Here is a 22,301-nt window from a genome sequence, read left to right on the forward strand (position 1 = left end):
AGTCTTGCTGCGGTCTGTGTCGTGCCATTATTCTGAGTCCACGTCAAGACCACCCAAAGCATAATTCCTCACTCGATATTTTCTGGCCCCGCTGCTAGACGGAACTCGGCTTTTGACAAGTAGCCACAGCCAGTGGCAGAGGTGTACTGGATGCGGTGTGCTGGGTGCAGAAATATTCAGTGGGGCAGCAACCTGGACAGGCCGCAATGCTATTAAGCTGTGAAGCCACCTATTAAGCATATACACTTTAATTCCAAACAATATGGGTTTTTAGTATCTAATTTGGAACCATTCTCATTAAGTTGATGTTTTCACTTGGCAGTGCTGACACGTCTTTATTTTTTAAAAACAACTCGTTTGTATTTATTTTCTTCTGTTTACGTGGCCGCGCAGCGCTGTGTGTGAGCGAGGCCTCTGGCGGACGGCGGTACGGTCACCGCGGTAAACACGCACACACGCACGCACGCGCGCGCGCGCGCGCGCAGAGAGAAGCCAGCCACATTTGGTCACGTCCCATCACTCGACGCCCGGTGGCACGTGCGCTCGAGCTGCGTGGCCCCGATTGCAGGGACAGCGATTATTTTTTTTCACGGATGACGAATCGGCGACGTTGTGAATCCTAACACCTGCCGGCACGGCAGTCCCGCCGGTGGGTCCATCGCCTTCACAAGGGTGCGGCCGAACGGCGCCCGCCCGCTTTCCATCCCGCCCCGTTCGGTTCGCGGCCGACTTATAAATCCCGGGCCCTTCATTTATTATTTAGCGGCAGCGAATGCACACAGACTATCAAGCCGAGGCTTGAAGTGCGGACACGGAATATGACTGGAGGGGTGAATTTTTCCCGCACGTGGCACCAGACGCCTCGCAACGTGTCAATTAGTGCGGCAGTCAAGGCCAGAGGAAGCATACGCGAAAATAATAATAATAATAATAAAACTCCCGGCAGCTGCGGAATAGATTTTAGAATTTTTTTTAACCCCTTTTGTTATCGGAGGGTTGATGGGTGGTGGCATCTGTCAATCAGCGCCGCCGAGTGTGGAGCCAGCGGTTGCCCCCCCCCCGCCATCTCGTCCGCCCCGACCGCAGGAGCTCCCTCGATCCGAGCCGACTCCCGCCAAGGCCGCATGAGCGTCGTCGTCTTTCAGACGAACAGAAAAAAAACGCGCGATGCAAAATCACGGCTTCCACATTCGGCAAAACGGCAACGCAATTTCTGCCGAGGCTATTTTGGTCCGAAAATCTGCCACGTGGGGCCGTATCCAGTCGAGAGCACCTGACGCGGTTCGCGTTTTTATTTGCTGCTGTGGGAATCCTTTCGCCAGCGACGTCCATCTACCGAGATCACAAAGCCCTCCTCCAATGCTTCCGCTGAGCCATAACGTTCATTTGGCCACTGTATTGTAACCTGATTCCTTTTTCCGCACTGTTTAAAGAAGTATATACACGTTGTATATCGTCGATGTGAAGCCGTTATTTATTCCAAAGGATAATTTTCCATATAATTTGTTTGCTTGAATAAAAATGCTAAACCAAGCTTTTGTCTAGCATCCTCCCAGTGCTTAGTTGGCATAATTTTGATTTTACCAATTTCAAGGTGATTAAGCAAAGTTATTCGTTCTCGGCTGTAATTTCTGAACAACTCGTATAATTTTTTTAATAGCACACGACCCTTCAAAAATGCACTGTTTTATATAATCGCCTGGCCCTATAACGGTTTACTCATTTATATTCATTACGAGTGGTTGTCTCCTGCAGAAAACTTGATAGATTTTAATTGGAAATGTTAAAAAACAACTTTCCATACCATGAGCTTTAATGGGGAAATTGAGAGTGCCTTAATGTGGGTGCCAGAGGCTCTCGCTGCTGTACGTTACCCATATGTTAATTCGGCCAATTAACCACATGCTGGCAGCGGTTTTTTTCTTCCCCAATAAGAAGTCAAAACGCATCATTCTCTTAGCCCTCACCAGTGTCGCGAGCTTATTAATCACATTGGCACAGGCATGCGGACTCCCACCCAGCCCAACCGCTGCCCCCTACATCCCAATCCCCCCGCCTCCAACCTCCTCTCACTCTTTCCCACCGAAGAGGCCGCATTCTTAAAAACTCATTTAGGCCAGCTATGCAAATCCTGGGCAAGGGGAAGGGAGAGAAAGTGAAAGAGGGAGGGCGAGCCGGCGAGTGGCTCACTCACTGTACCCAGCCCCTGCGTTATTCTAAACGGCATGTAAATAGCGATGCAATAAAAATTCCCGAGATGGCTGAAGAATCTCTGGGGTGGGAACTTTCCGCGGCGGGACCCACAGCTGTGGCAACAAATTACCACCCCTTCTGTGGCAAACAGAACCATTGTTTATCAAATCCACTTTCATTTTTATTCCTCCTATGTCTCACTTCATGCTAAATTAAGTTTTTATAATTGTGTTTTGTTAATCTGCATTTTTTTTGTAGCTTGGGTCATATAGCCCCAGTGCCTGTACTGGATTTAGTTTTCATGATTTAGTTTTTTTATGATCTTGGGCTTGAGGACGATTTCGGCAAGTGCGGAGCGGTTACCGCGTCGGAAAATTGACAGCGAGCGTAGCGGCCGTCACCTCCCGCGGGTTTCCGCTGCATCCTCCAGCTACTGCGTCTCAACTCCAGCCTTCGCTCATCATTTCCGCTTGGCTCTCTCGACCGTTCAAAGCAACTGATTGGCTCAATGGTTTACAGCTGACTCTCGAACAGTCGCTCTGCAACGGCCACCAGAAGCAGAAGAAGAAGACAATGACGACTCGTTGCACATCACACGCGACTCTCTCACTATAGACTCGTCAAGTGCTACCGCACTGTGCTACATACCCACGGCCAAACAGAGGACCGATTGCCAGCCCACAGGGTAACAAAAGTGGCGAGCGATATCCGAACTGGTTCTGGGTGGCCCTTTTCACCAACTGTACTTCACTAACATGGTTGAAGTATGGCTAAACAACTCGTGTCACCGACACAGCGATTGGAGGTCTTCATCCAGAAATGGTTTTCAAAGATGCGTTTGTTTTTTGTAATGTTGCACGGGGCGTTTTTAGAACGAGGCTGCACGGCTCTGCTCACCGCAATCCCTGGGCACGACATTCTCCTTCCAGGCAGCCAGCAAATAACAGCGCTCGGGACTAGCCCGACGATCGGGAGCAGTGTGCGCCGGTACATTCCCTCAATAACGAACGGCCCAATTTGCTCACGTGAACCTCGTTCATGAGCGCCCCCCCCCCCTCCGCGTTTGTGCGAGAATGAGTTACAGCCGCCGGCTTCCACGCCGTCTCTAAGCGCACGTTGAATCTAAAAAAAACCCACAGCATTCGTCACCCGGCGCTCCCAGGATTGGTTGCCAACAGACGTGCTTGATCACGCTGTCAGATTTTTGACAACACAATTTAGAAATATTTGTTAATTTGACGGAAAACGAAAGCAAAGTGGGGGTAATGACTCCTTTCATTAATCATGTTTGATAATAGATGGTGGCACTGCATCGACGCGCGCGATTGTTATTTTTGTTGTAAGCCGGGGACACGGATTCCTTTGTTATTGCTGGCGTGCCTCCGGTGCGGGGAACGTGTTGTGTTTTGAGAGGCCTTCAAAGCCGTGAGCGGAGCTAAAATATGACGGCGATGCGATTTGCGCGACTCGCGCGCGAAGAGAGCGCTCGTGCCCGTGCGGGCACGCTGCCACGGGAGGGCTGTTTGACTTGGCCGCTGCCGTGCTCGCGCCGACTTCAAACGGTGCGCGACATTCTCCAGCGTCCGTCGGGCGGCACGCGCGCCGCCCGACTCGCGCTCAAGGGTTGCGCAACGCACACGGCATCGAAAAGTTTTTTTTAAAAGCTGCCGATTGGTTTACGCAAGGACTCTGGCTCTCCTGTTTGCAAGGTTGAACGCGTTTTGCAGTTTTTACCCTTTGTCGCGGTATTTCTTACAAATTTCTCTCTAATTAAAAAATAACGCGACGAGCGTTAACACCGGAACTGCAAGCGGGGCTTAGCTGGCTATCGAGTGCGCAGGCAGTGCAACTGGACCGGGGCCCACGGCCAGAAGGGCTTGGGTGCCGCGCGCTACTTCGAGGAGTGAAATTGGACGGGTGTGGGGCCCATTTTCATTTCTCACTTAAACGGGCCCCGCCATGCCCAGCGCATCACCGCACTGAACGTGCACTCTGCGTCCGAACTCGAATCTAATCGCTGAGCAGGTCGCCCAACTGCAGTGTCGCTCGCTGCCGCGAGTCCACGCAGAGACGTTGCTTCTGAAGACGCACGACACAGCCACCGTTTGTGTAATGTTTGCTGGCTCGATTCCCATTTTTGACTGCTCGACTGTACTGGTATACTTTATTTTTTATACATTCACCCACATGCCTTAAATGGTCTCAGTTCATTGTTGTATGGAAAAGCACGAGCAATTTTGCGCAAATGAAATAAATGTGTCGAAGCCCTGAATGTCACATTAATGTCAGAGCCTGCACGCGCGAGGCGTGCAAGGCACGCGTGCGCCAGTGCCATCACTGCCGTCCTTGTAGATCCGCTCGGCCGTGGATTGCCAGCCATTGAAAGCCGCCTTTTGTGGTCACAATGATCAGCACTCAAAAGTTTAATCTTTGTGACATACCAATATCTTCAGTGTCCTCGAGCTAACATTCACAATGATTATCCCCGCGCTTGCCTCTTTGAATAATCACAGCGCTATTTTGCGTACGAACCGAGGCTGCGCGGGCGCCTCTGCCGCCCGTATTGGCTTTGTCCACGCAAAGCTTTGTCTCTTGCGGTCATTTTACCTTAATGCAAAATTCCACCCGATTGGCGTTTTCCTTTGAGTGCCGAGGATAGCGAATCAATTAAGAGGTTATTTAATTATATTGCATCAATGGGAAGAAGCAAAGGGGGAGGATGATGAACAGTAATCATTAATATACTGACGAGTGTACTCGGTGAGCTGTGGATCAGGACTTCTTTGTGCGGGTCTTAACCCGGACCCTCATTTCCTGTAGCCGATGCTCTCGGCTATTATTAACCAATAAGACCACCGCGTGCATCGCCCAGCAATCGATACATCTCTCAACTGCTTCTCCCCCCCCCACCACCCTAATTCCGTCGCGAGCAAGCCAGCCCACTTGCTGACGTGTTGCATTTCATTGTCGTGTCTTGTCTGTCGTGGTGGTGACGGCGGTGGCGGCAACGGGTGGCGGTGGCGGCGGTGATGGTGGTGGCGGTGGATCTGGCAGCCACGGGCTTTGCCGGGAAGGAGCAGCCGGGGAAATCTCCCGTCGGGAAGCGCCCATCGCTGCCAGATGGCGCCGAGGACCCGGGTCCTGCAAAGAGGCCCAAACCCCTGGAGGACAAAACCCCGGCTCATGAGCAGGTGCCAGCGCGTTCCCCACGTTTAAACGCACCATGTCGACAAGCCGCCCCCTCCTCGCCGACGGCGTGCACCCACGGCCCTCGATCACACGAACTCTGCCGTCCTCTTATCTCGCGCCGCCATCACAAAAGGGTGCTTTCCCATCGGCAGGAATGACCGACCGGCGGCTGCCCCTTCACGAAACTGCTGCTGGTACAAGTTAATCTTTGAAATCACATTAGTTTACACATTAGTTTAGAGCATGTGGAGTGCTGTATAAAACCACATCATCAGCAGCTTGATCAATCTACTGCTGCATGAAGGCCTCCCCAAGCCATCTCTCCCGATCCCTCGATGTAATGAATCCACTCGGCATCCGCGTGCGAGCTCTTTTCATCGCCCCGTCGCCGGTGTGGTCCATCCCCCGGCAGCGTCTAGTCCTGCCCTAGGCCTCGCTGGCCACCACGGTGTTTTTCACACGCGTACACCTCGTGGTGCACACGTACACACGGCATCCGTGCATCGTCGCAGAGTCGACGAGGAGCCCTCGCGCATCGCGCGCTCGGCCGCATGGCCGCGCTCCGCGGCCGTGCACGACGCAGGCATCGCTCGGTTCACACCGCCGCCCGCCCCTTCTGCACAGGTATACCAGTGTCCCTACTGCACCTACTGCTGCGCCGACGGGAGCCGCATCCAGATGCACGTGGTGTCGCAGCACTCGGTGCAGCCGGCGCTGCGCTGTCCGCTCTGCCAGGATGTGCTGAGCAGCAAGATCCACCTGCAGCTGCACCTCACGCACCTGCACAGCGTCGCCGCCGACTGCGTCGACAAGCTCATGGCCGTGGTACGGTCGCGCCCCCTCGCCTCCCGTCGATGTCCCCTCCCCCGGGTGTTTGTGTTGTCGTCTCGTGAATGGTGCCTGGCGACGATCCGCTGCCTCTCCCCGGCGCATCGGACCCTGCTTGCGGCACTCCACGGTCGAGGCGGCGTGGGGGTATCGCCCGCCACTGACGGCAGCCGTCGGCGGTGGACTGGAACTCGGGGTTCGTAGCGCAGCGTGCGACCTGCCCGCGTCATTCTTTTTAAACTTCGTAATGTTGATATTTGCGGTGCCTGCGTCTCGTTCACTTGTTCAATAGATGCCCCGCACGAGTAATTGTCACGTAATGCGCGTTTTTGCGTAGAATATTGCACGTGGGGGATGAGAAGTCTTATACGGGTGATTATAGAAACACACCACGATATCACGGCGAGACCTTCGATCCGCCGCCCGACTGCCCGGCACCGAGACTCCGCCACTGCTCCGCCCCTTGCTGGGGCTTGTTCATCGCGTGTCGCCTAATCGGCGTGTCGGTGGCAAATATATAATGGGCAGACCATTGGAGAGAAACGTATTACTGAATTGGGCCTCCTGCACTCTGGATTCTAAGAGCGTTGGTCCTCTTTCCACCCGCAAGCGATTTATTACGAAACCTCCTTCCCCGGCTCCGCCGATTCCCAGCGACCGCGATCTCTGAGAGGGGACACTGGAGCCGTCTGGCCTCGCCAGTCCCTGTTTACGCGTCGCCTGCTCAATGGAGCTGTCGTTGACCTCCCCCGTATGCCAGGAGGTTGCCCTTTCTCCACGCCGCCGCTCTCGCGGTGTCAAACGGATGTCACCTTGCTGTCAATGGCGAGGGCACTTGTGACTGTCTTAAACAGAATTAAGACTTATCTCTTCTCCATTGCGCGCCATTGATTTTGTTTAAAAAAACCCCTTCGCTCTCCCGGCCCATCCCGTTTACTTGCACTTGGTACCATACAGCGCTCGACTTGAATCATTTTTCAAGGTTCGGGGAAATTATCCGTTCTTCATTGACTTTTACGTTTTGAATGTGGCCTCGCATTCCTATGAAAATACGAAAGAAATTATCCTTGGCTATGAATGAAGGGGGATAAGGGGAGGTTTGATTGACACGAGTAGAGACTGCAGGGAAATACTTGACACTTGACCTAGCCTTGATGTGTGCGTGTCATCGTGATAGCGCCGATTGTAAAGAAATGTCCAATTTTCAATGAGGTAATTCAAATTCTATGAAAATTCATAATTGAATGCACTTACACGGCATCCTCGGCCTGTGGTACAACCACCGCCCACGCCGCCCTGCTCCTCCTAAGTGCGTTGTGGAGAGTCTGTGTGGTGAGACTGTGTGGTGAGTCTGTGTGGTGAGTCTGTGTGGAGAGTCTGTGTGGTGAGTCTGTGTGTGGAGAGTCTGTGTGGTGAATCTGTGTGGTGAGTCTGTGTGGTGAGTCTGTGTGGGGAGTCTGCGTGGTGAGTCTGCGTGGTGAGTCTGCATGGTGAGTCTGCGTGGGGAGTCTGCGTGGGGAGTCTGCGTGGTGAGTCTGCGTGGTGAGTCTGCGCGGTGAGTCTGCGTGGTGAGTCTGTGTGGTGAGTCTGTGTGAGCATCTGTGTGGAGAGTCTGTGTGGTGAGTCTACGTGGTGAGTCTGCGTGGTGAGTCTGCGTGGTGAGTCTGCGTGGAGAGTCTGCGTGAAGAGTCTGCGTGGAGAGTCTGCGTGGTGAGTCTGCGTGGTGAGTCTGCGTGGTGAGTCTGCGTGGTGAGTCTGTGTGTGGAGAGTCTGTGTGTGGAGAGTCTGTGTGGTGAGTCTGTGTGGTGAGTCTGTGTGAGAATCTGTGTGGTGAGTCTGTGTGGTGAGTCTGTGTGTGGTGAGTCTGTGTGTGGTGAGTCTGCGTGGTGAGTCTGCGTGGTGAGTCTGTGTGGTGAGTCTGTGTGGTGAGTCTGTGTGGTGAGTCTGTGTGGTGAGTCTGCGTGGTGAGTCTGCGTGGTGAGTCTGCGTGGTGAGTCTACGCGGAGAGTCTGCGTGGTGAGTCTGCGTGGTGAGTCTGCGTGGTGAGTCTGTGTGTGGAGAGTCTGTGTGTGGAGAGTCTGTGTGTGGAGAGTCTGTGTGTCGAGAGTCTGTGTGGTGAGTCTGTGTGGTGAGTCTGTGTGTGGAGAGTCTGTGTGGAGAGTCTGTGTGGTGAGTCTGTGTGGCGAGTCTGTGTGGTGAGTCTGTGTGAGAGTCTGTGTGGGGAGTCTGCGTGGGGAGTCTGCGTGGTGAGTCTGCGTGGTGAGTCTGCGTGGTGAGTCTGCGTGGGGAGTCTGCGTGGTGAGTCTGCGTGGTGAGTCTGCGTGGGGAGTCTGCGTGGTGAGTCTGCGTGGTGAGTCTGCGTGGAGAGTCTGCGCGGTGAGTCTGTGTGAGAGTCTGTGCGGTGAGTCTGTGTGGAGAATCTGTGTGGTGAGTATGTGTGGTGAGTCTGTGTGAGCATCTGTGTGGTGAGACTGTGTGGTGAGTCTGTGTGGTGAGTCTGCGTGGTGAGTCTGTGTGTGGAGAGTCTGTGTGTGGAGAGTCTGTGTGGTGAGAATCTGTGTGGTGAGTCTGCGTGGTGAGTCTGCGTGGTGAGTCTGCGTGGTGAGTCTGCGCAGTGAGTCTGCGTGGTGAGTCTGTGTGTGGTGAGTCTGCGTGGTGAGTCTGTGTGTGGAGAGTCTGCGTGAAGAGTCTGCGTGGAGAGTCTGCGTGGTGAGTCTGCGTGGTGAGTCTGCGTGGTGAGTCTGTGTGTGGAGAGTCTGTGTGGTGAGTCTGTGTGAGAATCTGTGTGTGGTGAGTCTGTGTGGTGAGTCTGCATGGTGAGTCTACGCGGAGAGTCTGCGCAGTGAGTCTGCGCGGTGAGTCTGCGCGGTGAGTCTGTGTGTGGAGAGTCTGTGTGTCGAGAGTCTGTGTGGTGAGTTTGTGTGGTGAGTCTGTGTGAGAATCTGTGTGGGGAGTCTGCGTGGGGAGTCTGCGTGGTGAGTCTGCGTGGGGAGTCTGCGTGGGGAGTCTGCGTGGTGAGTCTGCGTGGAGAGTCTGTGTGAGAGTCTGTGTGGTGAGTCTGTGTGGAGAATCTGTGTGGTGAGTCTGTGTGGTGAGTCTGTGTGAGCATCTGTGTGGTGAGTCTGTGTGAGAGTCTGTGTGGTGAGTCTGCGTGGTGAGTCTGCGTGGTGAGTCTGCGTGGTGAGTCTGCGTGGTGAGTCTGCGTGGTGAGTCTGCGTGGAGAGTCTGCGTGGTGAGTCTGCGTGGAGAGTCTGCGTGGAGAGTCTGCATGGTGAGTCTGTGTGTGGTGAGTCTGCATGGTGAGTCTACGCGGAGAGTCTGCGCAGTGAGTCTGCGCGGTGAGTCTGCGCGGTGAGTCTGCGCGGTGAGTCTGTGTGTGGAGAGTCTGTGTGTCGAGAGTCTGTGTGGTGAGTTTGTGTGGTGAGTCTGTGTGAGAATCTGTGTGGTGAGTCTGTGTGGGGAGTCTGCGTGGGGAGTCTGCGTGGTGAGTCTGCGTGGAGAGTCTGTGTGAGAGTCTGTGTGGTGAGTCTGTGTGGTGAGTCTGTGTGGAGAATCTGTGTGGTGAGTCTGTGTGGTGAGTCTGTGTGAGCATCTGTGTGGAGAGTTTGTGTGGTGAGTCTGTGTGAGAGTCTGTGTGGTGAGTCTGCGTGGTGAGTCTGCGTGGTGAGTCTGTGTGTGGAGAGTCTGTGTGTCGAGAGTCTGTGTGGTGAGTTTGTGTGGTGAGTCTGTGTGAGAATCTGTGTGGTGAGTCTGTGTGGGGAGTCTGCGTGGGGAGTCTGCGTGGGGAGTCTGCGTGGGAGTCTGCGTGGGGAGTCTGCGTGGGGAGTCTGCGTGGTGAGTCTGCGTGGAGAGTCTGTGTGGTGAGTCTGTGTGGTGAGTCTGTGTGGAGAATCTGTGTGGTGAGTCTGTGTGGTGAGTCTGTGTGAGCATCTGTGTGGAGAGTTTGTGTGGTGAGTCTGTGTGAGAGTCTGCGTGGTGAGTCTGCGTGGTGAGTCTGCGTGGAGAGTCTGCGTGGTGAGTCTGCGTGGTGAGTCTGCGTGGAGAGTCTGCGTGGTGAGTCTGCGTGGTGAGTCTGCGTGGTGAGTCTGCGTGGAGAGTCTGCGTGGTGAGTCTGCGTGGAGAGTCTGTGTGTGGAGAGTCTGTGTGTGGAGAGTCTGTGTGTGGAGAGTCTGTGTGGTGAGTCTGTGTGGTGAGTCTGTGTGAGAATCTGTGTGGTGAGTCTGTGTGTGGAGAGTCTATGTTGTAAGTCTGTGTGGTGAGTCTGTGTGGTGAGTCTGCGTGGAGAGTCTGCGTGGTGAGTCTGCGTGGTGAGTCTGCGTGGTGAGTCTGTGTGGAGAATCTGTGTGGTGAGTCTGTGTGGTGAGTCTGTGTGAGCATCTGTGTGGAGAGTCTGTGTGGTGAGTCTGTGTGGGGAGTCTGCGTGGTGAGTCTGCGTGGTGAGTCTGCGTGGAGAGTCTGCGTGGTGAGTCTGCGTGGAGAGTCTGCGTGGTGAGTCTGCGTGGAGAGTCTGCGTGGAGAGTCTGCGTGGTGAGTCTGCGTGGTGAGTCTGCGTGGAGAGTCTGCGTGGAGAGTCTGCGTGGAGAGTCTGCGTGGTGAGTCTGCGTGGTGAGTCTGTGTGAGAATCTGTGTGGTGAGTCTGTGTGTGGTGAGTCTGTGTGTGGTGAGTCTGTGTGTGGAGAGTCTGCGTGGTGAGTCTGCGTGGTGAGTCTCACCTCGCTCTACCCCCAGGCCCCGTGTGCTCTCCTATCTGGAGCGATGCGTTGATAATATTATTGTGGAATTAATAGCGCAGTGTGTTTTAGGTTTTCGTCGCAATGTTTTGTTCCTTCAGTTTTAAGTTGGCTTTGCGAAGCACCTCGAGTTGTGGTCGTGTTTAGATGCTATATTTGTTTTTTGTATGTATATTTAATCCTGTTTGTTATTATTGGTTTACACTCCGCTGTGTAGACCGGCATCATATTGCGTGTGTTTGGAGCTTCCACTAAATCTCATCGCGCATGGAACGGCGGTGGAGTGGTCAGCGCAATTCGCTACGAACCCGGTGGCTCGAGTTCGATTCCCGTTCACCGCCAACATCGGTAGAAAATATCCAAATCGCTGCTGGCGTCTCCCCTAGATCAACTCGGCCTTAACGAGTACCCAGTGCGGTGTGTAAACATCAGCACTGGGGAGATGAAGGTGGCCGGGCGTGGTGCTCTTGCCAAGTCCAAACACGTGAGCTCGGAGGTGGCGCCAAGTGTAAAAACGGGAACTGCCCAAGTCCCGTATCACCTGCCTCAGTGAAGCTTGCGAAGATAAGTCGATGCCTAAAATGTTACCGTTTTAGCTTCATCGCCGGCTTCATCACCGGCTGCATCAGCTGGCTTATGGCCATAATGAATATGAGTTATTCAATATTTTATCCCTCCCCAGGCAAACATTGTCCCATTCAAATGTCAGGCAAGGGGTGGGCAGGCTGTGATTTACATGTTGAATCAATATGGATTTTGGAACCGCTGCCCTTTTCAAAATTGTTATATAAGCTTCAACAACGCTATTTTGGAAATTATTCATAAACACCGGTAAAGGTCTAAGGTCCGAGAGAGGGAAAATGGGAGGACAAAAAATCCGTCGTGCTCTTAATGCGCGGGTCTTCCATTAGAAAAAAATATTAAATGTTGGAATAACAAGATGAGCTCCCCGACCGCACGGCCGGCTCGCTCCCTGTTGGAACGCCGCATTCCCCTCGCATCTTAATTGATGGCCCCTCGCGAGGTGAAAAGGCGGAAGCTGTGACCACGTTGTGCGATGCAAGGCCGCCCCCCGTGTTTAAATTTATTACGGCACGAGACACAAACACACCTAAGTTCAGACCCGAATGAAGACCCCCCCCGCCCCCCACCTGCTTGAATTAAAGGACTGAAATGGCTCCAAGGCAAACGCACTTTGTTTGTTGTAATAATCGATCAAATGATTCGGCACAAAGAATCCCGTGGCCTCGCCGCAAGTTGTTACAGCTGCAGCTTCATAAAAAGGCCCCATTCATTAGTTGCTCCTCCTCGGGCCGTTCCGCAAAGCATTTGTACAGCTGGGAGCTGTATATTAGTTCTACTCGGCAAAGTTATGCGGGGACCCCGCTGCATTCGGAGTTCTAATTAGCATCCGCGCCGCTCAGCCCGACACCTTGAAGCAGTCGTGACAAATGGGGGGGCCATTCTTGCTCAAGTTATCAAGAAAATGGGGGGGGGGGGGGCGCGTAAAAAAAACGCACTCATTATCATGCCCTACGGTACGGAACAAGAAATGCATCAGAGTGAATTCCGTGGACGTGAGTGGCAATCCCGATCACGTCTGTTGTATATTTTATGCAAAACCAGTCACAGTCTGAGGGAGAGATTCAATTTTCGCTTCATGCATTTCCGTTTCAACTCGCCGCACAATTGAACGCAAAATTTAAAAGTCGACGGTCAGACGAAAAAAACGTGAACTGCAGATGAGTAAATAGTTTATTTTTTTTGTTGCCATAGCGTACAAACAGAAAGTTCCGAGAAATTGCACGTGCGCAGCAGACGCGTTGCGCAGCAGACGCGATCTGCAGCAGACGCGATAGCGCAGCAGACGCGATAGCGCAGCAGACGCGACGTGCAGCAGACGCGAAGTGTAGCAGACGCGTAAGCGCAGCAGACGCGATGTGCAGCAGACGCGACGTGCAGCAGACGCGTTGCGCAGCAGACGCGATGTGCAGCAGACGTGACGTGCAGTAGACGCGATGTGCAGCAGACGCGATGTGCAGCAGACGCGTCGCGCTGCAGACGCGATCCGCAGCAGACGCGTTGCGCAGCAGACGCGATTGGCGCAGCAGACGCGATGTGCAGCAGACGCGATGTGCAGTAGACGCGATGTGCAGTAGACGCGTCGCGAAGACACTTTGCATGGACACGCCGTACAGCAGACACGCCGTACAGCAAACACACTGCACAGACTCGTCGTACAGACGGCCTCGTTCGCCGCGGGGATCTTGTTGTTGCGAGGAACACACGAGATATCATCGTCTCACGCCTTCCGCAGCACGACCTTGATTATTAAAGCAAAACCTCCTCGGCAGTCGCATTAATGAGGTGGGTCAGGAGCAGGCCTCCATGGCCCCCATCTTCTATTGGGACGCCTTTTTTTTTTTCCACGGGCCCTGCCGCCTCCCTCGCCTTTATGAAATTTTAATACCGCTCCGCTGAAAAACGGCCGCCCCTCCACCCACGAGGGGAAGCGCCGGTGAGGCCGTAATGAGAGTGCACTAAATCACCAAGAGGTTACCCTTCCTAGCAAAGGTTGCGCGGCTGCCCGTCGCAGCCAAGTAATGAATTGGCTCCCTCTAGGTTTGTCTTAATTTTCTGCAGAATTTTGTTTTTACTCTTTTATATTTTATCCTTGTGGTTTTTGCTGATGGAACGATTTTGTCAGTTGCAAATATTTTTCTGTGCGTACAGCGGAATGGCCAGAGATGGTGAGGGGGGGGAGATGGCGGACGTGGGAGAACGCTGTTTCGTGATGCGCAGCCCGTGTGTGGCGGTTGTGTAATTATTTCTTGAGCGCGCGCACGAGCGCTGCGCTTCTCGCGAAGGCTCGCCGACCCGCGCCGGTATAAGTGAGATCTCTTACAGAATCTTTGGGGGGATATATTGGCCACTGAAGTACACGGCAAATAAATTAGACGCTGCCATCATATTTCCTCATTAACTGTCACTTGGAAACAATGGATTGTGTTTCTATTAGCGGCTGAGAACACGGGGTTATTTCCCTCCGTAATAAGACTCGATAGTGTGTTTATTATTTTACTCGGGATTGTGTGAGAGCGGAGCAGCTAGATAAATATACGCATGTTTTCGTCGTGATCGCAATTCATATCGCTTAAATGCTACCGTTCTGAGCGATTAGTGTTGGGTAACGATAAATAAAAAACACACCGTGCACGTTTCGTGTCTACGCGTGAATGTATTACACCGTTTGGTCCGTCCGTTTTATTGGCCCTTTAGACTTGGGTTCACCGGCAGCAATCGTGTTTTAGCGAAAAAACCTCTGCTGTACCGGTTTCAACGTCATGGGCCTCATCAGCAGAGGTGCTGGGCAAATACTGTTCGGCCTGTTATTCGCCGGAGCACTCCTCATCGGAGCAAAACGCATTCGTGTATGAACATTGTGGAAACGCTTTCCTATCCGCATCCCCCGCTTGAAAGTAAAATACTTTGCATTCTCTGCCACCCTCCGGAGCGGCGATAACCGCCAGCTTTTGTTTAAGCAAGCAAACCATATCGTGTTAGTTTCACTCTTTGATTATTTTTTTTAGGATTAAAAAAATAAGCACAAAATGAAAATAGAGCAATGTGATCATTGTAAGCGTAGCTACGTGACATTAAAACATCTTTCTCATAAAGGAACCTTAAAGTATATACGGCCAAAAAGATAGAAATCTGTAAATGCGGTGTGAAAAATAGAGACGTGAATGGTAAAACAACCTTCTCATTACCATTTACATAGGAGCCTTCTCAATTATGCCTCTGGTAATCTCACTGCAATTATGTGAGTAATTAATTTATATCAAGTCATTATTCTGTCCGGACAAAACTCCAAAGTGCCACATCATTGTTTCTTTTCAACGGGGTACGAAATGAACCCATAATTAAGACCCATTGCCTTTTTACAAAAAAAAATGAGAAAGGTGCGTGTGGCATTTTGCACTAATTCAGTCAAAAGAAAATTCGTGAATGGATCCTCGGAAGCAGATGCTGCATCCATTGTGACCTCCGCGAGTGTGCAGGTAACGAGCGGCTCTCGCCGTCCACCTGAAGGACAAAAACAAAGGTGCTCCCGGCTTCCCGCCGAGCAGAAAAAAAAGGGCTTTGTGAAATTGCATTTAATACCCTCCTCCTCCTCCTCTTCCCCTTCATCGCGGCCGGCTTGACACGGGCTCGTCGGGGCTGGCCGCTAATCAGTGCGGCGGTGGCGGCGCGTGCACCCGTGCCGTCTCCTGCAGGTCTCGGGGCCGGAGGTGATGGTGCCGAGCAGCACGTACCTTTCGACGGCCGGAAATGCGGTGACGGCGGCGACGACGGCGGCGACCGCGACGGCCACGGCCACCACCACGGCCGTTGCTTCCTTGGGATCGTTGGCGGCGGTGCCGGTATCCGAGAGGGACGGCAGGATACCGGGGTCGGCGGTGCTCGAGAACCGGGCCAAGATGGGTGAGGAACGCCGCGGTGTTTGCCTGACGCAGCTTGTGCGTGACATGTGCAAGGTAGCGGCGGTCTTCGATCTGTAGAGGCTCTCGGCTGGACACGTTCAGCGTGTGGCGACGTGTGCTGCATGTCAGAGAGAGAGACGCTGGTGTAGGTTGTAATGAAAGTAAAAGTAAAAGCATTACGGGTTATTTCTGGCGAAAATAAATAAAATGTATTACATCCAGTGTATGATTGTTATCTTCAGAGGCTACAGTAAATACATATACCATTTTACTTCAGTTAATAATTTGCGGTGCCGAATTTTTATTTATTTATGGCTTTTTATTACTTCTGTGTGGCTGATTATGTGTTGCTAGCGCCGTGTGTGGAAACAAAACCGTCCATCACAATCGAACCCAACGTTTGTGTTTTAAAAATCATACGCATGGCATTGTGGAGGAAACGCTTAACTTCTCCAGCGCGTTGACCGATGCAGCCGTGAGGCTTGTTCGTTCCGTAGTAACGTCGATGCCATCGCGCGTTTCTTCCAGAAGAAAACTTGGACGACCCAGAGAAGCCCGGCACCTCTCAGGAGCGGCCGGAAGCCGGCGGGGCGCCACAGAGCTCGCAGAAGGGCTTCCTCTGCTGGAAGAAGGGCTGCAACCAGTACTTCCGCAAACCCAGTGCACTGCAAGCCCACTTCTCCGAGATCCACGCCAAGCAGCGGCAGCAGCTGCCCGTGTCCGACCGCCACGTGTACAAGTACCGCTGCGGCCAGTGCAGCCTGGCGTTCAAGACGCCGGAGAGACTGCAGCTGCACTCGCAGTACCACGCAATCCGCGCCGCCACCGTCTGCGCCCTCTGCCAGCGCAGCTTCCGCACCATCGCGGCGCTCGGCAAGCACCTGGAGACGGGCCACCCCGAGTTGAGCGAGGCCGAGATCCGGCAGCTGTGCGGCGGCCTGCAGGGCAACGGGGAGCTGCTGGCGCTGGAGGAGGGCCTGGGCAACGAAGACGAGGTGGCGCTGCTGGCGGAGCATGACAGAGGGGACGAGTTTGAGAGCGACGCCGAGAGCAAGCAGAGCCCGACGGAGAACGAGATGGGGGGCGGCCCGGACGACCCGTCGTCGGACTTGAAGCGCACGCTGCCCTTTCGCAAGGGCGCAAACTTTCCGATGGAGAAGTTCCTGGATCCCTCGCGGCCGTACAAGTGTACCGTCTGCAAGGAGTCGTTCACGCAAAAGAACATCCTGCTCGTCCATTACAACTCGGTGTCGCACCTCAACAGGCTGAAGAAGGCCCTGCAGGAGACATCGATCGCCAGCGCGCAAGCCGACTCGGCACCAAGCGGCATCGACAACAAGCCGTACCGCTGCAGCACCTGCAACGTGGCCTACAGCCAGAGCTCCACGCTTGAAATTCACATGCGCTCCGTGCTGCACCAGACAAAGACGCGCGCCGCCCTGCAAGAGTCGTCGGTCGCGAACAGCGCGTGCGGCGCCACCGCGCACGCCGGCACCGGCGTCGCCGCCTGCAGCGGCAGCAACGGGAGTGGGAAGAAATTAAACAGCGGCGGCGGAGGCGGTGGCAACAAGAGCGCCGGCAGCCCGTCGGCTGCGGAGAGTGGCGGCAGCGGTGGCGGCAAGGTCCCGGGCCGGGCGTCCACGAGCAAAACCCCCGAGCTCACGGCAGAACAGAAGCAGCAGCAGCAGCAGAAGAAGAAGGCGCTTAGCGACGCGATTTCGAACCAGCAGGCGCTGGTTCAGGCACAGACGGAAGCGCTGGCTCAGGCACACGTGCAAGCGCAGTTCCAACAGGAGCTGCAGCAGGCGGCGTTCCTGCAGCCGCAGCTCTTCAACCAGGCGCTCTTCCCAAATTTCCCCATCACCGCCGAGGCGTTCATGCAGCTGCAGCAGCAGCAATTCTTCTTCCCCTTCGGCCTGGCCGGCACCGATTTCCAGCTGCACCCAGAGATGGCATTCCCCGCGTCGAGCGCTCTGGCAATGTCCAGCTCGGCGGCTTCGACACTTGGCGAGCTGAAGCAGCAGCAGCAACAGCAGCAGCAACAACAACAGCAGCAGCAGCAACAGCAGCAGCAGCTGCAGCAGCAACTTCAAAAGCAGCAACACAGGCTGGAGCAGCAGCTGCAGGTGTCCATCCAAGCGGCTGAGAAGCAGAAAGAAAATGAGGACTCAAAGAGTGGGGAGGCAGACGAGGAGGAGGAGGAGGCGGATAACGACTCATCGATGGTGGACACGCAAACGAGTGGCGACAATTCGGACGCTCAGAAGTCGGGACCGTCGGACCCGTCGCTGCTACCGCCGCGAATCCCGGCCTACGCCAGGGGCAATGCCACGAGGGCGCTGCTGGAGAACTTTGGCTTCGAGCTGGTGATCCAGTATAATGAGAACCGGCAGAAGCCTCTCCGGAAGGACAAGAGCGTGATCTGCGAAACACTGGGGAAGTTAGAATGTGAAACGTGCGGCAAGCTCTTCTCGAATCTGCTGATCCTGAAGAGCCACCAAGAGCACGTGCACCAGCAGTTCCTGCCTTTCGAGGAGCTCGAGAAATACTCGAAGCAGTACCGAGAGACCTACGACAAGATTTACCCGATACGCGCCCCGACGCCCGAGCTACCAGCTCTGCCCCCGCCTCCCCCTCCTCCTCCCCCTCCTCCTCCGCCGCCTCCTCCGCAGCCAGTCCAAAAGCTCGCCACCCCACCCGGCACGCCGCCGCAGCCACAGCCGCAGCCGCTGGCCCAGCAGCAGGCGCCCGTGCCGCAGCTGTCCATGTCCATGGAGTCGATGCCCCTCCTCTCGCCGCTCATGATGCAGCCGATGCAGCTGCATTCGATGGCATCGCAGCTCGCGTCGCAGCTCATGCCCATGGACTCTCTCACCCCGGACCTGATACAGCTGTACCAGCAGCACCAGCAGCAGCAGCAGCAGCAGCTTGACCCGGCGTTCCTGCTGCAGCAGCAGCAGAACAAGCGGCCGCGCACGCGCATCACGGAGGAGCAGTTGAACATCCTCCGAGCGTACTTCGACATCAACAACTCGCCGGGCGACGAGCAGATCCAGGAGATGGCCGACAAGTCCGGCTTGCCGCAGAAGGTCATAAAGCACTGGTTCCGCAACACGCTGTTCAAGGAGCGCCAGAGGAACAAGGACTCGCCGTACAACTTCAACAACCCGCCATCGTCGAGCCACGACGAGATCAAGCTCGATTCGCAGCCCCCGACGCCCGAGTCGGTGCAGTCCGAGCCGTCGTCCATGAGCAAGCGGTCGAGCCGCACGAGGTTCACCGACTACCAGCTGAAGGTGCTGCAGGACTTCTTCGACACGAACGCCTACCCGAAGGACGACGAGCTGGAGCAGCTGTCGAACCTGCTCAACCTGCCGACGCGCGTCATCGTCGTGTGGTTCCAGAACGCCCGGCAGAAGGCGCGGAAAAGCTACGAGAGTCAGGTGGAAGGCAAGGAGGGGGGGGAGAAGAGGGAACTGCCGACCAACGAGCGCTACATTCGGACAAGCAACCTCAACTACCAGTGCAAGAAGTGCAGCGTCGTCTTCCAGCGCATATTCGATCTGATCAACCACCAAAAGAAGCACTGCTACCGGGACGAGGAAGACAGCTTCACCCGCGAGGACAGCCAAACGGAGGACTCCATGGACGCCACCGATCAGGTCATGTCCAACGACCTGCCGCCGTCTCTGTCGGCTCACGCGCAGGCCACCGGCCTCTGTAACTCGGAGAGAGAAGAAAGCAAGAAAACTATTCCCAAAGTCGAGCCTAGGGAGGAAAAACCAAAGCAAGCTGACGCCGCTCCTGTGCCGCAGGAAAGCACTGCACAAACACAGCAGCAGCAACAGCAGCAGCAGCAAAAACCAAAACACGCACAACCTCAGCCGCAATCTAGTCCCCAGATGACTCGGCAGGTACCGCAGAGTCCGGTCCAGAGCATGGTGACTCCTCAGCTGAACAATCTGCCCGCCCAGCTTCTTCATTACCAGTGCGACCAGTGCAAGGTCGCGTTCCCTTCCTTCAACTTGTGGCAGGAGCACCAACGCATGCACTTTTTGTCGGCGCAGAACCCGTTCGTCCACCCGGCCGCGTTCCTCGACCGCTCCATGGAGATTCCCTTCCTGCTCTTCGACCCCGGCTCCAGCGCGCTCATGTCAAGCCCCATGCTCTCGGGGGCCCTGCCGCAGATCCCCTCGCAGTCGACGCCATCCCCGTCCACCCCCACGTCTGCCACGGGGCCACCCAAGCCCGAGGAGAAGGCGGGCGCCAGCAAGAGCGACACGGACGGCGGAGAGGAGCCGCACCGGGACAAGAGGCTGCGCACGACCATCACGCCGGAGCAACTGGAGATCCTCTATCGCAAGTACATGCTCGACTCGAACCCCACGCGCAAGATGCTGGACCACATCTCCAACGAGGTGGGCCTCAAGAAGCGCGTGGTGCAGGTGTGGTTCCAGAACACGCGCGCACGCGAGCGGAAGGGCCAGTTCCGCTCACTCGGCCCGGTGCAGGTGCACAGGCGCTGCCCTTTCTGCCGTGCCCTCTTCAAGGCGCAGACTGCCCTGGAAGCCCACATCCGGTCCCGCCACTGGCACGAGGCCAGGCAGGCGGGCTACAGTATTGTGCCGACATCGCCCGGCGCCGGAGAGAATCCGCACAAGGATAACCCCTTCGATCACGGCGACTTCTCCTTGTCGCTGTCCCACTTTAATAGCTCCTTCGACCACGAGCATCAGTCGAGTCTGATGTCGCTGATGAGTAAGTCGATGGAGGTGCCCAGCCACGCTCTCCTGAGCCAAATGTCCAACAAGAGCGAGACCTTCGACGTGGACAATTCCTCGCTCGCCAACGAAACGTCGGCGGGCGCAGCCGAGCCTCCCGGCGGCGGTGGCGGCGGCGGCACTGACGACGAAACTCCCGCCGGAACCTCGGCGAACGTGAGCTACGAGCAGAGCAAACTGGACAACGATGATGCCTCCTCGGTGAACACCGCCATCACCGACCACACGACCGGCGACGAGGCACACGGCGACAACGACGTCTCCAGCGGCACCGCCGCCACGCGCGCAGACGCGAAGGCACGGGGCGCGCGCGTGAAGAGCGAAGACTCGTTCCTGCCGCCACTCCCGGCGGCCGAGAGCAGCGACGGAAGGTCCTCGGATGGGCTGGCGAGCCCCGGCTTGAGCGTGTCGACGCCGCGCGATCACGACGTGCGCGACTACAACGAAACGTCGAGCTACACCGGCACTCGCACGCCCAGCCCCACGGGCAGCATCGGCATCTCGCTCCCGAAACTCGGGTCTCCGGATGAGCGGCCCGGCCAGAAGAGGTTTCGAACCCAAATGTCCAATCTACAGCTAAAGGTACTAAAAGCTTGTTTTAATGACTACCGTACACCCACAATGCAGGAGTGTGAAATCCTAGGCAGTGAGATTGGGCTGCCCAAACGCGTGGTGCAAGTGTGGTTTCAGAACGCACGTGCTAAGGAGAAGAAGTCTAAGCTAAGCATGGCCAAGCAATTTGGGATGGACCCACAGACAGGGTTGGAGCTGGGTCCGAAGACGGAGTGTGGCCTATGTGGCGTGCAGTTTGGCGCGCGGCTGTCCATCCGTGACCACGTCTTCTCCCCGCAGCACATCGCCAAAGTGAGGGAGAGCGTGGGCAGCCAGCTGGACCGGGAAAAGGAGTTCCTCGACCCGGCCACGGTCCGGCAGCTCATGGCTCAGCAGGAGCTTGACCGCATCAAAAAGGCGAACGAGGCAATGGGCCTTTCGGTGCCGCAGCAGCAACAGCTGCAGCTGCAGCAACAGCTGCAGCAGCAGGGCTCCTTCAATGGCCCAGGGCTGAGTGTGTCGTCGGCTTACTCCGCGATGCCGGGGCTGTCCCCCATGCTGATGTCCGGCGTTGGAGGGTCTCCTTCGTTGCAGAACTTCACTTCGACCTCCACCGGTAATTGTGATGACGTCGCGTTGTGTGGTGCAGCGACAGAGTTTTGAGTCGGACTTGGATCCATATCTAACGTCAGGCATTTAAAAAACGGCGTTCCTTTGAGCGAGCCGGACTTTGCCGATGAGACGACGAATGTCAAAGCCGGTAAAAAGCTTTGCTTGTGGTGAACCAATGCTGCAGAAATTACGCACTCCCCAGATGGGCCCTACGTCTGATGGGATCTGTAAAAATTAAAATTTGTGTTCATGTCGAGGAACAGACTCGTGAAGGGGAGGCGAAATTGCCTGACGATTTAATTTTTGCCACCTATGATTCTGCCCCATCAGTCTGACATTGTTCGTGACTGATTTGCTTTTTGTAAGATTATGCAATGTTAATACGATGGTTCAGTAATAATGGGGGAGCTCTTCAGGGAGCACTTCATCCAGCAGTGGATTTACCACGGTTCACGATAACAAATGGAAGAATACCATTTGTTTACATTTCATTCTGTGTATATATTTTTTTTTATGTTGCAGACATTATTTATATTTAGTGCTCGCTGACATCCACCTAACAAGCAAGGAAACATTTGTATTCACAAATTTGTATTCACAAATGTGTTACTGAATCATAACTAAGGGACTTTTTTTTGTCACAATGGAGCAAATATAAACATTGATAGCGACACCCCATGACCCTGCTTAACGCAAATGTGATCACGGGGTCTTTAATGCTCAATTTGCAGTGCACATCAGGTCTGTCAATTTGCGTCAGGAATTACCAACTGGCTGCGGAAATTGAACCGCTGACTTCATGAAAAAGTCATGCAATCAATCGGGCCACAAGGCTGTCTCACCACCCAAAATAACGAAGATATTTCTACCGTTTCATCGTGTGTCAGTGTGCCGCACGGATACGTTAGTTTTTTAAAAATGGGGCTTGTGAC

The 22,301-nt window shown here is 54.8% G+C and overlaps 1 protein-coding gene across 11 annotated transcripts in view; it reads left to right on the top strand.

Annotated features, from left to right (window-relative positions):
• The window catches only part of ZFHX3 (zinc finger homeobox 3), a 247,930-nt gene that overhangs the window by 219,662 nt on the left and 5,967 nt on the right, over positions 1 to 22,301 (top strand). For 9 of the 11 annotated variants that reach the window (XM_061548417.1, XM_061548414.1, XM_061548420.1 and 6 more), the window contains 4 exons: positions 5,248 to 5,384; positions 6,007 to 6,207; positions 15,218 to 15,425; positions 15,953 to 21,373. In XM_061548417.1, the coding sequence (XP_061404401.1) occupies positions 5,248 to 5,384; positions 6,007 to 6,207; positions 15,218 to 15,425; positions 15,953 to 21,373 (5,967 nt within the window). The remainder of the gene's footprint in view (positions 1 to 5,247; positions 5,385 to 6,006; positions 6,208 to 15,217; positions 15,426 to 15,952; positions 21,374 to 22,301) is intronic. The other 2 variants (XM_061548423.1, XM_061548422.1) reach the window with 2 other exon arrangements.

The sequence above is a fragment of the Lethenteron reissneri genome, chromosome 9 (assembly GCF_015708825.2).
Source record: "Lethenteron reissneri isolate LAM-NWPU_2019-01 chromosome 9, ASM1570882v1, whole genome shotgun sequence".
Taxonomy (NCBI): domain Eukaryota; kingdom Metazoa; phylum Chordata; class Hyperoartia; order Petromyzontiformes; family Petromyzontidae; genus Lethenteron; species Lethenteron reissneri.